This window comes from Podarcis pityusensis (genome assembly GCF_964106645.2).
Source record: "Podarcis pityusensis genome assembly, chromosome: 16".
In the NCBI taxonomy this organism is placed as follows: Eukaryota; Metazoa; Chordata; class Lepidosauria; order Squamata; family Lacertidae; genus Podarcis; species Podarcis pityusensis.
In genome coordinates, this window is record NC_138041.1 from 38262866 (window position 1) to 38280605 (window position 17740).

At 45.7% G+C, this 17740-nt stretch overlaps 1 protein-coding gene across 1 annotated transcript; it reads right to left on the reverse strand.

Annotated features, from left to right (window-relative positions):
* Nucleotides 1–59: 59 nt before the first annotated feature.
* DDX55 (DEAD-box helicase 55) lies at nucleotides 60–16633 on the reverse strand. The gene is made up of 14 exons (XM_080985165.1): nucleotides 16462–16633; nucleotides 13150–13200; nucleotides 12975–13061; nucleotides 11520–11611; nucleotides 11349–11411; nucleotides 10169–10318; nucleotides 9441–9630; nucleotides 8428–8510; nucleotides 7246–7377; nucleotides 6567–6659; nucleotides 6246–6360; nucleotides 4750–4918; nucleotides 2994–3286; nucleotides 60–1355 (listed from the first exon to the last, which is right to left on the reverse strand). The coding sequence occupies exons 1-14, from the start codon at nucleotides 16567–16569 to the stop codon at nucleotides 1206–1208; spliced, it is 1776 nt and encodes a 591-aa protein (XP_080841291.1). The 5' UTR covers nucleotides 16570–16633; the 3' UTR covers nucleotides 60–1205.
* Nucleotides 16634–17740: the final 1107 nt, after the last annotated feature.

A 17740-nucleotide genomic window follows, 5' to 3' on the forward strand; every position in this document is an offset into this window, starting at 1 on the left:
GTTGCATGCAGAGCCCACAATGCAGCTTGGAAAGTTAAATTGTCAGGAACAAATTCACAGAAGGTTCAGATATGTTAGATTTTATTTGTAATTCAGTTTATTACCGACCCTTCACCATAGGTCTTCTGTTCTGGGCCATTATTGAGGATTGCACACACATGAAGGTGGTGGGTGGATAGAAGGACCCTGAGTGGGAGGTAGGGAAGACCACCCAGGGGGAGAGGCTGGGAGAAGAAAGGAAAGCTGGGTGGGTCTACCACTTTCTGTGTGAGACAAAACACTAAGAGCTGCCTTTAAGAGAGGAATTCGCTTTTGCTTTCTCTGTTTTTATTTAGATTAGTTTCTTTTATCTTACTGTATTATGACAAAGCTTTAATAAAATACTATTTTTTTAAAAAATACTAAAATATATTTTTTAAAATATATCTTTTAAGAAGGCAGGCTTAAGATGATGGAGAACAGTTGGTGGCTGATGATCTGAACCTCAATTCTCTTAGATAAGAGAAGCCAGACTTTTCAGAAGGAATGACACAAAATGTTTAAAGCAGACAGCCAGGGAGTGACTACTTACAGTCAATCCCTCAGGCCAGGTAGTCTTCCTACAAGGAGCTTGGAGCTGGATACACGATCTCTCCCTTGTTAGCCTCATCACAGTCCAACAAAGTAGGTTTAGGTTGCAACACCGCCCTGAAACCTCCGGGTATAGGGTGGCATATAAATTCAATAGATAAATAAAAATAAACAAACACAGCAACTGGGACAAGGTTACCCAGCAAGAATGTGCCACTGGCTTTGTAGAATGCAACTTATTGCAAGACATGGGTGGGAGGAAAAATCTGGGAGCCTTTGCAACATGATGCTTAAAATCTTAACAGCAAAGTGGTCCTTACTCGTAGCTTCCTGGCAAAGCCCACACTTTCCCAAGCTCAAAATCCTTGGCACTTCCTGTTAAAAGAATCCCCTGTAGCAGCTCATCAGTGGTCTGGCTCAGAAGGCGGTGGCTTCAAGTTGTCCTGATTGAAAGCTGTGCTGGCTGGCGCTCATGAGAGCTGAAGCCCAAATCATCTGCACGGCTCCAAGTTGAACAAGGCTGCTGTAACATAAGGCCCCAACAGCAACAATATCAAGAGTGAAATGGCACTCGGTTTGTGCATATAAAGTTTTATTTGTATCAAAAAGGAGAGTTCAGCTCAACATTTCACCCTTCAGTCTGAGCCTCCTGCCTGGGCCTCCTTCACGCCGTGCAGCAGCTTCTTCTCAAACTCCTCCTCACTGATTTTGCCCTTCTTGAGCCTTTTCAAGAGCCGGGTGTCCTGCAGGAGCTCCTCCATATCCTCGTCCTCCACATCAGAACCCTGCAAGGAAAAGGGGGAGAAGACTAGAGCGTAGCAGGGCACAGAAATACTTGGGCGGCAACTGCCGGCATCATAATGACATTATACAAATCTATGGTGCAGCTGCATTTGGAGGGCTGTGCACTGTCCTGGTCGCTTCACCTCAAAAAGGGTATTGTAGAAGTGGGTGGCGCTGTGGGTTAAACCACAGAGTCTAGGACTTGCTGATCAGAAGGTCGGTGGTTCGAATCCCCGTGACGGGGTGAGCTCCCGTTGCTCGGTCCCTGCTCCTGCCAACCTAGGAGTTCGAAAGCACCTCAAAGTGCAAGTAGATAAATAGGTACTGCTCTGGCAGGAAGACAAACGGCGTTTCCGTGCACTGCTCTGGTTGGCCAGAAGCGGCTTAGTCATGCTGGCCACATGACCCGGAAGCTGGACGCCGGCTCCCTTGGCCAGTAAAGCGAGATGAGTGCCGCAACCCCAGTCGGCCACGACTGGACCTAATGGTCAGGGGTCCCTTTACCTTTTAGAGCTGGGGAAAGTTCAGAAAAGGGCCACCAAATGGCCGAGGGGGTGGAGCGACTCCCCTATTAGGAAAGGTTGCAGCGTTTGGGACTCTTTAGTTTGGAGAAAAGGCAAGAAAGAGGCAACATGACAGAAGTTTATAAAACTATGCAGGGCATTGAGAAAGCGGGTAGTGGAATTCCCCTCTCTCCTAACACTGGAACTCGTGGACACCCAATGAAGCTGAACGTTGGAAGATTTTGGATGGATAAAAGAAAGTGCTTCATGCAGCGCAGTCAAATATGGAACCCTTAGATGTTTTTAAAATAGGATTAGACAAATTCATGAAGGAGAAGAGGGATCCTAGCCATGGTGGCTTGGCTCTGCCTCCACAGTTGGGAGGCAGCAATGCTTCTGAATACCAATTGCTGGAAGCCGCAGGAGGGAAGAGCTCTTGTGCTCAGGTCCTGCTTGAAGGTTTCCCAAAAGAAGCATCTGGTTGGCCTTTGTGAGAAGAGGCTGCTGGACTAGGGGGCCACTGGGCTGATCCAGGAGGCTCTCCTGATGTTCTTATGACAGACACATACCGTATTTTTTGCACCATAACACTCACTTTTTTCCTCCTAGAAAGTAAGGGGAAATGTCTGTGCGTGTTATGGAGTGAATGCCTACGGATGGCGGGGGGGAATCTGCTGCAGTCGTGAGCAGAGGATCCATGGTTCCCCTTCCTTCCCTCCTCCGTGGTTACAAAGCATGGATCTACATGGATCCTCAGGATTTTTGCATTGGGCTACTCCAAACTCACTGACAGATCACATGTCTGTGGCCACAGCATGAACCACAAAAATCATATATCCACTATTTCGTTTAGAATATTTTTTTTCTTGTTTTCCTCCTCTAAAAACTACGTGCGTGTTATGGTCTGGTGCATGTTATAGAGCGAAAAATACGGTAGTTCCAGCTTCCCCCAAACAAGTGCATCAAGCCCTCTGATGCTCCTAGTATTTCTTTATCCACCCCACCACCCTTTTCAGTCAAGACTGGCTCTCAAAAAAGAGTAGACCCACTGAAATTAATGACTCTTTATTCTTAATAGGTCTACTAGCCCTAGATGCAATCAAAAATAAAATAAACATGGTAGAACACTCCCCTCACCTCCTCTCTTTTCCTTTTGGCTGTCATTTTCTTCTTCTTCTCTTTCTTTGATTTCTGCTTGGACCAGGCTTTGTTGCGGGTGAATTTTCTCTGCCCACCGTGCTCCTGCCACTCCTTCCTTCGCTGCTCCAACAGCTTTTGCCTCTGTTTTTCTCTGTTCTTGTCCTTGAAGGCAATCGTGTCCGTGTCAATATCAACAGGCGTGAAGTCCGAAAAGCACTTGCCTTTCAGCTCCGGCATCCGTGGCATCTTCAGCAAACCAAAACCGCGGGCCAGGCTACTAAAGTCCAAGTCTGTTGAGAGGGGGCGGGGGAGAAGAGAGAGAGAAAAGTATATGGATGGATCAAGACACATACAGAAACCATGTGACAAAGCAGAGACTACACAGGCCAGCTGGGATGTCACAATAAAACAGACCATCACGCTTTTGGGGGCCAGTGAGCACATTTGGAATTTAGAGAAAGTACCATAGGCACCAGTCACAAAAAGTACCATAGGCACCAGTCACATGAAATGGCTGTTGCATCTAAAAGGGGAGAAAGAGAGGCAGACTCAAAAAAATGGTTCAAGCATGCCCCACTCGTGCCCCAATGGAGAAAGCACCTGCATCAGCCACCTCCATGCTTGCTCACAGAGTATCTCCTTGCACCCATCCTCTGTGGAGAATGGAAGGGAGAGTGCTCGATTTAGGAGATGCTCAGCCACTGCAAACAAGAAAATTAGCAGGAAAAAAGTCTTGTGGATTGTGAATTTTTGAAGGGATAATTCATAGGAGGTGCCATAGACAGGTTGGCTATTGGCGCCCATGGATGCCATGTTGGCAGCCCATGGGATAAACCATGGTTCACTGTGGTTGGGAGGACCATCAGCAAGCCCTGGCTGTGAAGAGATCAGAAACTTCTATTTCTGACAAACTCCAGATTAGCGTTAACATCAGAACCATACCTTGCGGTTTCATCTTAACTTACTGTGGGGCCTGCAGTGTGCCTCAGCCACGCATCTCACACAGTGGCTCTGACGCCTGCAGGCTCTGCACTGCCAAAACGGCAGCATGAGGCTTGCTTCTGCCCGCCGCCTCTCCCTCGGTCACCCTACAGCTGAAGGGGAGGTGGGGGCAAGGCTCAGCACACCAAACTCTGCCCCGGCTTGATAAACAAGCTGACTTCACAACACATGATTTGAAGTTGGCTTGTTTCTACAAACCATAATTAAAATCAACCAGTTTGCTCGGTTTGCATGAAATGACAAGCTGTGATTAATCAAAGCCAAAAGCTTAGGCTTTAGACTTCTTCCTCATGGCCTTGGCGGAGAAGGAAAGAAGAAGACAAAGCATGTGAGAAGCTACGTCTCTAGCCAGAGACAGAGGTCAAGAAGGGGCAGCGCAGCTTAGGGGTAGAGCATTTGCTTTCAATACAGAAGGTTCTGGGTTCAATCTAGGATGAAGAGCAAGACAAATTTAATAAATAAATTATAAATCTCTAGGTAAAGGCTGGGAATGTCGCCTGTCTGAAACTTTAAGAAAGCCACTGCCAGGAAGCACTGTCTACACTGCACTAAATGGACCGATGGTCTGACTCAGTAAAAAGCAGCATATGCCAGCAGGGGGCCTTCCAGATGTTTTCAACTAGAACTCCCTGATGCTTGGGCTGATGATGGGAAGTTGTGGAAGGTACCAGGATGGTGACGGCTGCCAGAGAGCATTCCTGAATCAAAACGGCCAGCAAAAATACACACACACACACCTAGTGCAAATTACCTTTCATCCTGAAGATCAGGTTGCACTCGTGTTTGGCATATGCCTGCACGTAAGATACAAAGGCTTTCATCCCCTTCTCATAGAAAGCTCTGTCAGCCAGACTGAGAGACTTCAGCTTCGGCAGGACATCTGCCACGTTGCTCTGCAGTTTCATTTCCTGCATGGGACACTGTCAAGAGGAGTCCAGTTTCAAATTATCTGAAACAAGACACTGGAAGTGCACCCCTTAATTCAGCTACTTTTAAATATGACATACCATGTGAAGAATTTTGCAAGTCAGAAGACCTTTTTTGCACATCATCTTTGCCCAAAAAAAGCTTGCCAAAGATTTGTGCAGAAGGGAGAATTTCTGAAGGTGCATTTTCCCCCACTAGAAGTACTGCATAAGCAGGAAAAGTCACACCTGTCAATAATTACTTACCGTATTTTTCGCCCTATAGGACGCACTTTTTCCCCTCCAAAAATGAAGGGGAAATGTGTGTGCGTCCTATGGGGCGAATGCAGGCTTTCGCTGAAGCCTGGAGAGTGAGAGGGGTTGGTGCGCACCAACCCCTCTCACTCTCCAGGCTTCAGGAAGCTCTCCGCCAGCCTTGGGAGCCCGCGGGAGTTCCCGTCGGGCTCCCTAGGCTTGCGGATAGCAGCCTGCATCTTGAAGCCCGGGGCGCGCTGCACAGCACGCCCTGGGCTTCGGTTCCCCGACCTGGTTTGGAGGCTGGCAGTGGGGAGAAGTGCGCTTCTCCCTGCCACCAGCCCCACAAGCTCAGGGGACAGCGGGGAGGCGCAGCGCCGCCATCCCGCTGTTCCCCGACCTGGTTTCGACTTCAGGCAGATATATGCAAGGTGTGGGAGCCCGGCGGGAAGTCGCGCCGGTCTCCCAAGGCTTGCGGAGAGCTGCCTGTTCTGGGGGCTGGGGTCGGGGAAAGCTCGGGCTTCCCCCGCCCCAGCCCCACACCTGGGGGGGGGAATAAAAAAAAATTCTTTATTTCCCCCCTCCAAAACTAGGTGCGTCCTATGGGCCGGTGCGCCCTATGGGGCGAAAAATACGGTATTTATTAATTTCATTTATTAATTGTCTCCCATAGAGCATTCCAAAGCAGTAAGCAAACAATTTCACATCCAATAGAGAGGCAGACTAGGATACAAATCTCCACATAAAAGACCCATTGGAAAAGGAAGTCCTTCCAATAGGCACCGAGGGGAAGTAGAAGGCACCTGTCTCTGACACATTCTGAAAAGCAGGTGCCACCACACTAAAGGCTTCATCCCTACATTGTACAGAACAGATCTAGTAAGACAGAGCTGCAGGAGGCCCTCACCTGCAGAGCACAGTGCATGGTTACATACAAGGAGTGAGACAATCTTTTAGGTCTCCTGGTCCCTAAAAGATGTAGAGGACTTTGTAGAACAGTCAGTATTCCTTCCCCATGAACTGCATTCTCAGTGGAACCTGGAAGCATTCTCCCTTTCCATTTTTGAAAACAGAGAAGCCCACGCACCTTTTGGTTAATGGCTAGAAAACTGATGTAGGCTTCTTCCATGGGAAGCAAGAAGACAAGTGCGCTGCCCAAGTGCCCGATGCGCGCAGTGCGGCCACAGCGATGAACGAAGGCACTGGAACAGCGGGGGAAAGTGGTTCAACACAAGGAAAAGGCACACCTCCTTGGAGGCCAGCACAGGCCCCCACATTTGTATGCTATCACTGCTGAGCTCAGCAGACACTTTACTTCCCACTTTTTTGCAGCCATAAACCAGAGTGGCCATTAAAGATTGGTTGCCTTCTTAAAGAGAAGGGAAGAAAGGGGAGAAACACTCAGTACCTTGCATTGCTTGGAGGGTCACACTGCAAAACCCAGTTCACCTCTGGAATGTCTATGCCTCGGGCCATCACATCCGTGCAAACCAGAATGCCACTAAGAAATCACGGGGAAATGCAAAGTTTTAGGAGGGGACGGAAATAAAAGTGAAATAACCTAGTGATTCTCCCAACTTAATTGGCTCCCATATGCAGAACGTTGGTCCTGCAACAAAAAGGTGCAGCGTGGAATAGCGCTGATGAGGAATCCAGCCACTCTATTTCCCCCTCCCACCTAAAAAAAATATCTATCAACATTCTGTAGCCACAGAGCATGCTCAGTCCTCACTGGGGTGTTTTTGAGCCCTGCCTGCCTGCCCAGCCGCCACTTTTAGGGTTTGTTTTCTAAAGATGCTTGGGACTTCTGCAAACCTTTGAGTTCTGCCAAGTCTGCTGATATCTCCCTGTTGTACATGGATGGTACTATTTTGGCTACAGAAGAATCGACAGTTGCAGACTGAACATTAGAAATAGAGGAAATGACCCTGAAGCAAACAATCCTGAAGTCTTAGCAGTTTCCCCAACAGTCTTACACCTAAATCATGTATATGTGTTGGGGGGGTGTGCGTGAGAGAGAGAGAGATGCACACACACACATATTTATAGCAGTTGGCTAAACCAGTCCTTGTGAAAATGCATCTCACCTCGGAAGTTTCCGGAACTCCGTGAAGATCCTATTCCGTTTGTGTTTCATTTTCCCATGGATGCACATTATTTTCACATTCTTAATCAAGGATTCCAAAGTCTTCCCAAAATACTCCACGCAAGCGCAGGTACTGGAAGTGTAAACAAAATGCCACAAAATGGGTCAGCTTTGCGATTCTTCATTTTTGACGGTCTAAAGGCCAAGATCCGAAGAGGGGTGAAATTACTTTGACCAGAGCTCAAGGCAGGAGAGTATGATTACCTCAGAGTATTGCAGACGAAGGAGCTGAAGCTGGAAAAGAGCGGCTTCCTTGACGCCATGCTCTGCCAGAGTACTTAAAAATCTAAATGAATCAGTCCCTCTACATCTGTCCTCCACGCCCTTCAAGCTGAGTTTCCCAGCAGTGCCCCATGCCACTGAGGCAATATGGAACCTTGACTTGTTACAACAGGAATTGTGAACCTCCAATGTTGCTGGACATCCCAACCCTCACCAGCACCAACCAGGATGGCCGATGGTTGGAAATGATGGGAGCTGGAGTCCAGAAGGTACCGTATTGGCCTGAACATAAGCCTCACTTTTTCCCAAATTCTGACAGTGAAAAGTGCGGCTTAAATTCGCAACCTTACAAAAATTGGCTTTTACGATATCGCTGCTAAAACAGACATACAGTAAAACGGAACGGGTGTGAGTGCCTGCGGAATTTTAAGGGAGCGACTTATATCCGGGTATTGTCTTTTTTTCTTTTCCCCCCTTGAATTTTAAAGGTGTGACTTATATTCAGGCCAATACGGTAATTCTGAGGAACTTCTGAGGACACCCCTTTAGCTACTGAGCCAACAAATTAGAGTGCTTAGGGTGGCAGATAGTTCTATTTTTAAAACAAAACAAAACCAAAAATATTTCTCTATGTGTTTCAGTCTACTTTCCATTTCTCAATGCTGAATGAGACATTGATCATGTCATGGGTATTTCTTTCCCGGATGAAGATATATCTGAACAGCTAAGGTGGGGAACCTGTCCTGTCCCCGTCCCCCCCATTGCTGGACCCCCAACTCCCATCAGCCCCAGCCATTATGTTCAACAGTCTGGAATGATGGGGTTTAGGGGCCAGCAACCTCTGGAGGGCCACAGATTGCCCCAGCCCTGTGTTCAAGGACCTCCCTGCCCTTAGCATCACCTGAAAAAGACGAGATGTTTTTCTGCCTTGTGTTGGCGAAGGAAGTGGACCAGCTGGTTAAATTTTTCTTCTGCTTTGCAGATCTAAAAAGAGGAGGACAGAAAGATAAAGAGGCAGGGATAAATAGATGGCAGCGGGAAGCAACAAAACACTGGCAGAATCCGAGACCAGGGAGAAGAGTCGGTGGAAGAAGATTGGAAGAAATTTAAAGACTACTTACAGAAATATTGTAAAATTAATGAATGTTAGAATGATGACGGATTGAAGTTAAGCGGTTTCTAGCGGTAATGGTATAAAAAAATATGGAAAAATTGGTTTTTAATATGTAAAAATTTAATGTTATAATTTATCAAGATTAAAGATTAGGATTAAAAAGGAGGGAAAGGAATTGCTGGATTAACATATTGAATTGGAATACAAAAGAGGGAGGTATGAGGAGGTCCGGGAAACAAGTAAATGTAAAAGAAGTGATGAAAAGATGGAATTGTTTTTAACTGTTTTTTCTTTTTTGTATTTTGTATTTTTCCTTTTTATTGTTAATTTTCTTATTAATGTGATTTTTCTTCTTTTGAAATTTTAATAAATATTATTTTTTAAAAAAAAAAAACACACAACAAACACCAGAGCCGATCAAAGCCCTCCTTAAAACCCTTTTCAAGATCAATCTGAAAGCTTCCCTTTAGACTGCAACTGTTAACAAAATTTTTTTTTAAAAAAATCTCAATTACAGTCATACCTTGGTTCTCAAACAGAATCCGTTCTAGAAGTCCATTCGACTTCCGAAAATGTTCGAAAACCAAGGCGCAGCGTCTGACTGGCTGCAGGAGCTATAGGATTATAGCCAACAAAGCTGTCCTAGTCGGGCAAGGACAATGGACTTGCACAATGGACTTTCTCCTTCCTCTCACTTTCTCACCTCCCAAAGAAACTTCTGCTTTAGAGAGCTGGGGGAAACTCCAAGAACCTGACATGGCTGAAGGGAGCTTCCTGCGTTACTATAGAGCCATCCTCACCATGTAGTAGTTTTGGAGGCGGGTGGGGGTCTTCTGAGTGTTGCTCGCTGCCATTCCCTTCTCCTTCACCGAGATGCGGACAGGGTTCCGGAGACCAGCCCTCACCAGGTTCTCGACTTCTTGAGTTTGAGTTGCCGAAAAGAGCCCCGTTCGTCTCTGCTTGGGCAACAAGTCCAGAATGGTATTTAAACTGCAAGCGAACACAGTTAGAAAGGTCAGAAGAGCTCTTCTGAATCAAGGCCAAAGATACACAAGCGAAGAACTTTATTCAGTCTTCATTTCAAAGGAAACCAAGCTAATGCTAATGATATGGATTAACATGTAGATAAAAACAGTTATCATTTGGATTGTGCACTTCTCCAAATTTTGCAATGCAGTTTTGGTTAAAAAATGCATATATTCTGTTTTAGAGTGGGAATGTGTACAAAATATATGTTTCAGGGACAAGTACATGCACAATGTTTGTTTCAGGGGGAAATGCATACAATTTAAGCAAATTTTTGGGTAGTATTTTTAAAAGCCACAGAAAGCAAGATGGAATGCACTCAACACCAGCAAAACTGTCACAGAATGGCAATAAACTGATCCATCCATCCATACTTCTTAGTCCCAAAGTGCTCAATCAGATGTCTTCCAATTTAACTATTATGAAATTTATAATCCAGCTCAAGAGCAGGCAACCATCAAAGGTGCTGGTGGAAGGTCCCCCTTACTCCCAAAGCAAATACCTTGCTTCAAAGCCCATATCCAGAAGCCGGTCTGCTTCATCCAAGACCAAAACATCCAGAGATTTCACAGAGCTGGCCAAATCCAGCCCATCTGATTTTCTCCTGAACATGTCCTCCAAACGGCCTGGAGTAGCTACTAGGATGTGTCCACTGTTGGGTATAGAGGGAAAAACCTCATTTTTATGGTTGGTTTGGGGGAAAGTTCATAACTGCAGGGAAAGTCACAGGAGAATCCAATCTTTTTGGAACTGGGATCAATACAATCAAGAAAGAAATCAAGAAGGAAAAGGAGATGTTCTCTGTCTGTGCACTAGCATATATCACAAACACAGCTGCCACCTCTTCCTCCCCCTTGCACAAAAACCTTTTACTCCACTGCCACCAGGCTCTTGCTGAATGCTTGAGACGCCCAAAATGCAAATAATGAGAACCAAAGTGACATTTTCAAATCTTATGACTTCTAAGCTCCTGTTGGTGCTCCAGTAGTAATAAGAGAGAACGAAATATGAAAGCATGTCAAAAACTGCTTTTGTGAAATTCCACTGAAATTAAGCTAGTCAACCATGTGCTTAGAATCTTAGGATTGTAGAGTTGAAAGGGAATGCAGAAATCTTTTTTGCCCAACATGGGGCTCAAACCCACAACCCTGATGTTAACAGCCTCATGCTCTACTAACTGAGCTATCAGAGATCAAATTATTACTAGGACCAACAAGGATCAAATGGCACAGCACTGTCCATACCCAATGGACAGATAGGGGCTGGGGAGTTGCTATAATAAATCTCAATAATATCTAAAGATACAAAAAAATAGTATCAATAACCACCAACCCCCCCCCCAAAAAAAACACCTAAATAAGAGTTTGTTCAGCAGCCTCAGCTTTGCAGCTGGAGTCAAGTCAGGGCCCCGCCCTCCCAGGTCAGGTGGGAAAAGGCCAGCAAGGCAGGGACCAAGTCTCCCAAGATGGTCCAATGATAACATGGTATCATTGCTTTTCTCCTATATTTACACTGGGACAAACTGGTTGAATAATCCCAAATGCAGATCCATGGAATTGCTACTGAGCTAGGATTCTACCCAGAAAATGCAGGACACATAGTAATTTCAAACTCGAAGGAGTTCAGAAAATCTGATGCCCAAGTAGTAAGATTTCAGCAGCACTGGCCAGTCAGCAACTCACCCTCGTTCTTTGAATCTTTCTACGTCTTCCATGGGATTCTTTCCGCCGATTAGAAGGCACTGGCTGAAACAAAGCACACACATGCTATTCAAAAAAGCCACCAGAGTGAGCCATCATGCCCAGCTTCTTAGCAATCAGAATCATTTATATAAGAATCATTTACATTATTACCTAAACTGTGGGAAATACTTTGTGAAATGGGATATCACTTCGTCTATTTGAATGGCAAGCTCTCGTGTGGGAGTGATGACGACAGCACCAACCTGAAACATCAGAAAGAAAATGGGAGGGAAATATAGAGGCCAACTATTTTCTTCAATGCAATCCGCTCCTCCATCCTGAACAAATGCAACTGGTAGCACTTTCTGCGGATTTCAATTGAATTTAGGTGATGGCAGAGTGGCTGAGGATCAAGAGAAATGCAGATGACAAGGGGCTCAACACACTTTGAGCTCCTTATGTATGGCTGTCAAATAGGGGTGAATCAAAAGCTGCTACACCATAGCTGTTTGGCTGGATGCGCCACTGCTGCTGCCTCTCTGCTTTTGGGGAACGAAGTAGCCTGTGGCTACCTGCCAGAGACAGGAGAGGTTTGCAGCTGTGGAGCACTTTTCTTTAGACAAGGAGGTGGTGTTAGAAAACAAGCTTGCTCCATCTTCCATGCAACAGCCCATTAGATTTCTGAAGGTAGCTATCATATCTCCTCTGTCTCCTTTTTACCATGCTAAACATATGAAGTTAAGAAGCTGCTTCATATTGATCAGACCCTTAGTCCATCCAACTCAGTATGGTCCACACCACAGGTAGCCAATCTCATGGGTGACTACAACTCCCATCATACCTCTGACCATTGGCCATGCTGGCTGAGGCTAATGGGAATTAAGGTGTAACAACATCTAGAGGCCAGCAGATTGGCTTGATCTATACTGACTACACTGACTGGCAGTGGCTCTCCAGGGTTTGAGGATTTGAACCCGGATCCTTTTGCATACAAAGCAGATGCCTTACCACTGAGCTATGACTCCTCCCTCAAGGAATTGCACAAGGTGACTTGCTTACCTGCGCCTGCCAGAAATTAAAGCACTCCACAGCCACAGCCTCCTTTCATCTCAGACAAATGGCTTCAACACACCTTGATTCCCAAGAAGAAATGGCAGTGATGGAATTGCCAGTCAAGTGATTCCAACATTGCAGTTTTTGAACTGCTGCTATGCTACAGTCACTGAAGAGAAACCTCAGAGATCACAGCACTTTCAGTCTCGTTGTTTCAGTCTTCCTCTGCCCTAAGAGTGCAAATTATGGTTCACAGTGGAATGCACTAGGTAAGAAAACCACTCTTAGGTCAGATGTAGGTAAACCATCTACAACTGTGAACCGCCTTGAGACCTCTGAGTATAGGGTGGTATATAAATTAAATATATAAATAAGCCCTTAGAACTATGGAAATAAGCTATGTAATTGACAAGTCTTTTTCACTAGCCCTCTGAAGAAAACAGAAATGAAATATCAATGTTCTTTGGCACCAGCATAAAAGACCTTTGGCTCCTGGGAACCAATTGCTCAAAACTATTCTCCCAATCTTCCTATTTTTTAAAAGCAGGGCAGAAAAGAACAGTGACATTTTACCTGCATTTTCTTGAGCTTTTCTTCCCGTCGGAGAAGAATTTCTATGATTGGAATAACAAAAGCTAAAGTTTTTCCACTGCCAGTTACCTGCAGACATGAAAACAAGAGACATTAAAAATAATTCTTTCAGCAAAAGGCCAAAAGTCACAGGGAAGTTGAGCAGCAAGACACTTACCGCCTCAGCTGCCACATCCTTATTTGTCATAAACAAAGGAATCGTTGCAGACTAGAAGAGAGACAGAAGTGTAAAAAAAGGATTATTATTTCATTTTTAAAACTTAGTCCCTGTGTAATTTTCAAAAGGAACTCAAGATGGCTAACTAATCCAAGCATTCCAACAGTATTAAAATATGTAACAATCCACATTCCAATGCCCATCAAGAAATCAAGGTATTCACATAAAAACCTATAATAAATTTCCAAAAACGGTCAACATAACTAAAATATCAAACAAAAACCAGAAAAAGAAATTATGGGGCAATGCTAAGTGACAGGATAGGGAACCTGTGACCGGCCAATGTTGTTGGACACCAATTCCCGTCAGCCTCAGCTAGCCGTGACGAAGGGCAGGGATGATGGAAGTTGCAGTCCAACGACTTATAAAGAGTCACAAACCCCCAAACCTTGTTTTAAAGAGAACTGCAGGCAGAGGGAATATTGGGGAAATGATCTTTCTATTAAAGCAGGTGATGTAAAGCAGATGATGCTGCTGGAACATTAGTCTTTAATTTTATTTATTACATAAATTTATTACATTGGCACTTTCTCTGCTGCCTTTTTGGTGCCTATTGAAGACCTTCCTCTTTCCACAAGCCTTTTACGCTTTCCCAGTACAGTGGTACCTCGGGTTACAGACACTTCAGGTTACAGACTCCGCTAACCCAGAAATAGTACCTTGGGTTAAGAATTTTGCTTCAGGATGAGAACAGAAATCGTGCTCAAGCGGCGCAGCGGCAGCGGGAGGCCCCATTAGCTAAAATGGTGCTTCAGGTTAAAAACAGTTTCAGGTTAAGAACGGACCTTTGGAACGAATTACCGTATTTTTTGCTCTATAAGACTCACTTTTTCCCTCCTAAAAAGTAAGGGAAAATGTGTGTGCGTCTTATGGGGCGAATGCAGGCTGCACAGCTATCACAGAAGCCAGAACAGCAAGAGGGGTTGCTGCTTTCACTGTGCAGCGATCCCTCTTGCTGTTCTGGCTTCTGAGATTCAGAATATTTTTTTTCTTGTTTTCTCCTCCAAAAACTAGGTGCGTCTTGTGGTCTGGTGCGTCTTATAGAGCGAAAAATACGGTAAGTACGTAACCAGAGGTACCACTGTACTGGAATTGTTTTTAAGATGTTTCTTTGTTTTATCTCTTGCTGTTTGCCGACCTGGAGTTCTTTTGGAGGAAGGACAGGATATTAACTTAATTAACAAAGAAAGAAGAAATATGCCACTTTTCCTCCAAGGAGCTCAAAGTTCTCCCCCTCTCAATTTTATCTTCACAACAATTCTTGACAGGTAGGTTAGGCTAAGAGACAGTGACTGGCCCCAGACCACTCAGTGGGCTCCATGCCTGAGTGGGGAGTTGAACCCTGTCTCCAAGATTCTAGTCCAACACTCTAACCACTATGGGGGCTGCTCTGAAAGCATTACTTTGTATGGGAGCCATAGTACTGGTAAAGCTGTGTGGGGTGGACCTGATCAGCACCCGAATGAATGGGAGACCACTGCAGCCTGCCCATATGCAACCTGGCTAAAGCTGCACCAAAATCCTTGCTGTATGGCTCCACCATCAGAGGTGAGGCACATTATGACTGGGAAGAGGTCCTTCTCACTTGCGACACCATTCATGGAACTCTATCACAACAGAAGCTTATTTGGCGCTGTGGGTTAAACCACGGAGCCTAAGACTTGCCGATCAGAAGGTCAGCGGTTCGAATCCCGGCGACAGGGTGAGCTCCTGTTGCTCAGTCCCTGCTCCTGCCAACCTAGCAGTTCGAAAGCACGTCAAAGTGAAAGTAGATAAATAGGTACCACTCCGACGGGAAGGTAAATGGCGTTTCCGTGCACTGCTCTGGTTCGCCAGAAGCGGCTTAGTCATTCTGGCCACATGACCGGAAGCTGTACACCGGCTCCCTCGGCCAATAAAGCGAGATGAGCACCACAACCCCAGAGTCGGCCACGACTGGACCTAATGGTCAGGGGTCCCTTTACCTTTAGCTGTATTTTCAGTGCCAAACAGTATTTGTATTCTTGTTTTGAGTGATTGTTTCCTACACCTGTTTGCTAATAGTCTGGAGTCTTCCCCTCCACACTCGTAGAAGCGTTGTTTTGAGTATAGAACATGGGTAGGCAAACTAAGGACCGGGTGCCAGATCCGGCCCAATCACCTTCTAAATGTGTCCTTTTATTTAAAATGCATCTCTGGGTTTTTTGTGGGGCATAGGAATTCTTTCATTCCCCCCCCCCCAAAAAAATATATAGTCTGAAGGTCTGAGGGACAGTGGACCAGCCCCCTGCTGAAAAAGTTTGCTTACCCCTGGTCTAGAATGTTGATCACTGTTTTGTTGATTTCTAACAAGTCATTTGCTGACCCCTGGTGTATTTCTTGTAGGAAGACAATGTAGTTTCATGGTGTTTATGTACGAGGCACAGCCCTCTTGATCTTCGTATTGGGCACCCCTGGCTCTCCCTTGCTTGTGGTGGTGGCGTTGGCAGCGTGGGGACCAGCTAGAGAGCCCTGTTGGTGCTGGTGCGGCCGTGGCGCTTGCCATCTTGCCTTGCCAGAAGTCAAGCATACTTACTTTTGAGTAAAGATACATAGGACTGCAAAGGTACACAATCAACTACTCTGAAAGCAGAACTTACTTACAGTGGTACCTCTGGTAACGTACTTAATTCGTTCTGGAGGTCCGTTCTTAACCTGAAACTGTTCTTAACCTGAAGCACCACTTTAGCTAATGGGGCCTCCTGCTGCCACTGCGCAGCCGGAGCACGATTTCTGTTCTCATCCTGAAGCAAAGTTCTTAACCCAAGGTACTATTTCTGGGTTAGCGGAGTCTGTAACCTGAAGCATCTGTAACCTGAAGCGTCTGTAACCCAAGGTACCACTGTATTTCTAACTCACACTTTCCCACAATCATCTTCAAGCCGGGATGCAACATAATTAATATTCCATCCAAGAGCCATGATTTAAAGGGGGGGGGGCACCAGTAACAAGAGCAATACATGCCAAAGACGACTAAAACCCTAGAGGGGGTTTGGTGCAAAACTCCAGGCTCATTTGGGTTGGAGGCTTTGCATTACACGTGTACATCTGTATACCTAGATAAACACACATATGCATAATATACAGCGCTCACGAGCATGCTGGCTCTCATCTCTTTTAAGGAAAGAATCCCAGAAGTGTAGCGCTGGAAGGGGCCCAGGGAGCCATCTAGTCCACCCCCTTCCCGAGGAGGGAGATCAGAGCCGGCTCCCTTTCCCGGTCCCCGCTGCCTACCTGCACCGGCGTCATGTGCGTGAAGCCCAGCTCCCGCAAGGCCCGTCCCACGCCAGGGCTCAGCCGGACGGGCAGCGAGTCCCACGTTCCCTCGGTCACCGTCTCCATGCTCCCGTGCGCGCAGCTCCCCCGTCCCCGGGGCAGCCAATCCGCGTCCGCCCTTCCTGCGGCCCCCCACGGTGCGGGCGTCCTCCGCCTTAAGCGGCCGTTCCGGGAAACAGAACTGCGGAACTTTAGTTCCGCGTCAGCGCTGAGCGGCGCGGGGCGCAGGGAGCAGGCGCCTCTCTTGCGAGAACAGCTCCGCGGAATCACCGTTTGTTTCCTTTAAAATGCTGCTGAGTTACCCATTCCTGCCAAAATCTGGAATCCGCAGCTCAGGGTCAACAGACACGGGTGTCAGTAGTGGGATACGAACCCTGCTTCCATTCAGAGACCAGAACAGAGCCAGAAGTACAAATGGCTGTGAAAAGACCAAAAAGTTTTGGAGGAAAGTTCATTTCGAAATGGAAAAATGTAAAAAAAACCTAAATTTGCACTGGACCCCAAAACTATGTCATTGGGAATGACTCCTTCAGCTACTGTATTGTGAAATCGTCAGTGGAACTATTTAGTTATATGACCACTTCAGTCAGAGTGGTGTTGGCTAACATATGTCCTGGAATAGATGCATGGAAAGAGAATATGCAGTAATGGCAAAACTCGCGAATTTAGTAAATGATAGACTCATGGCAGAACATTAAAAAACTTGGAATCTTTATAATTTGTATACAACTTAACAGAACTGTAACAAAATGAACATTTGTATGGATTTGTATAATAGCCCTTAGGTTACAAAAATATTTCCTGTTTAAAAATAGCTTTGTGTGTATATGATAAAGAAAGAAATATATAGTAGAAGAAATCTTGTCTGTCTGATCTAGAAATGAAATCATATTTTAAAATAATTTTTGCTTTAGAATTTTATAATCATATATGGTATTTCTCCAATAGCAAACTACCTAGAATTGGAAATAATATTTAGCATACTAACCTTTGTTTAACTCTTGATAAATGTCAGCTTGCTGAGTTATTTTGTACCATTGTGATTCAATGTTATATTTGCCAGCAGGCAAAGCAGAGTTTTGCTGCTTAGCAAGAGATTTGGGGAAGTTGCTCCCGTTCTTCACTGTGATCAGATTACACACTGAGTACTCGTCTCCCGTTTAGTGTGCAAGTCAGCCAGGCCATAGCATGAGTACCTGCCAGCCATCTCATCCTAGGTCACCCCCTATGCAGCATC

Coding starts and splice junctions, on each gene's coding strand:
- DDX55 (XM_080985165.1), bottom strand. CDS start 16,569: ATGGAGACGGTGACCGAGGGAACGTGGGACTCGCTGCCCGTCCGGCTG. Junction 4,919..6,245: donor TTCTAGCCATTAACCAAAAG/GTGCGTGGGCTT, acceptor TCCTCTTGACAG/TGTCCCATGCAGGAAATGAA. Junction 1,356..2,993: donor CCAAAAGGAAAAGAGAGGAG/GTGAGGGGAGTG, acceptor TTTTCCTTGCAG/GGTTCTGATGTGGAGGACGA.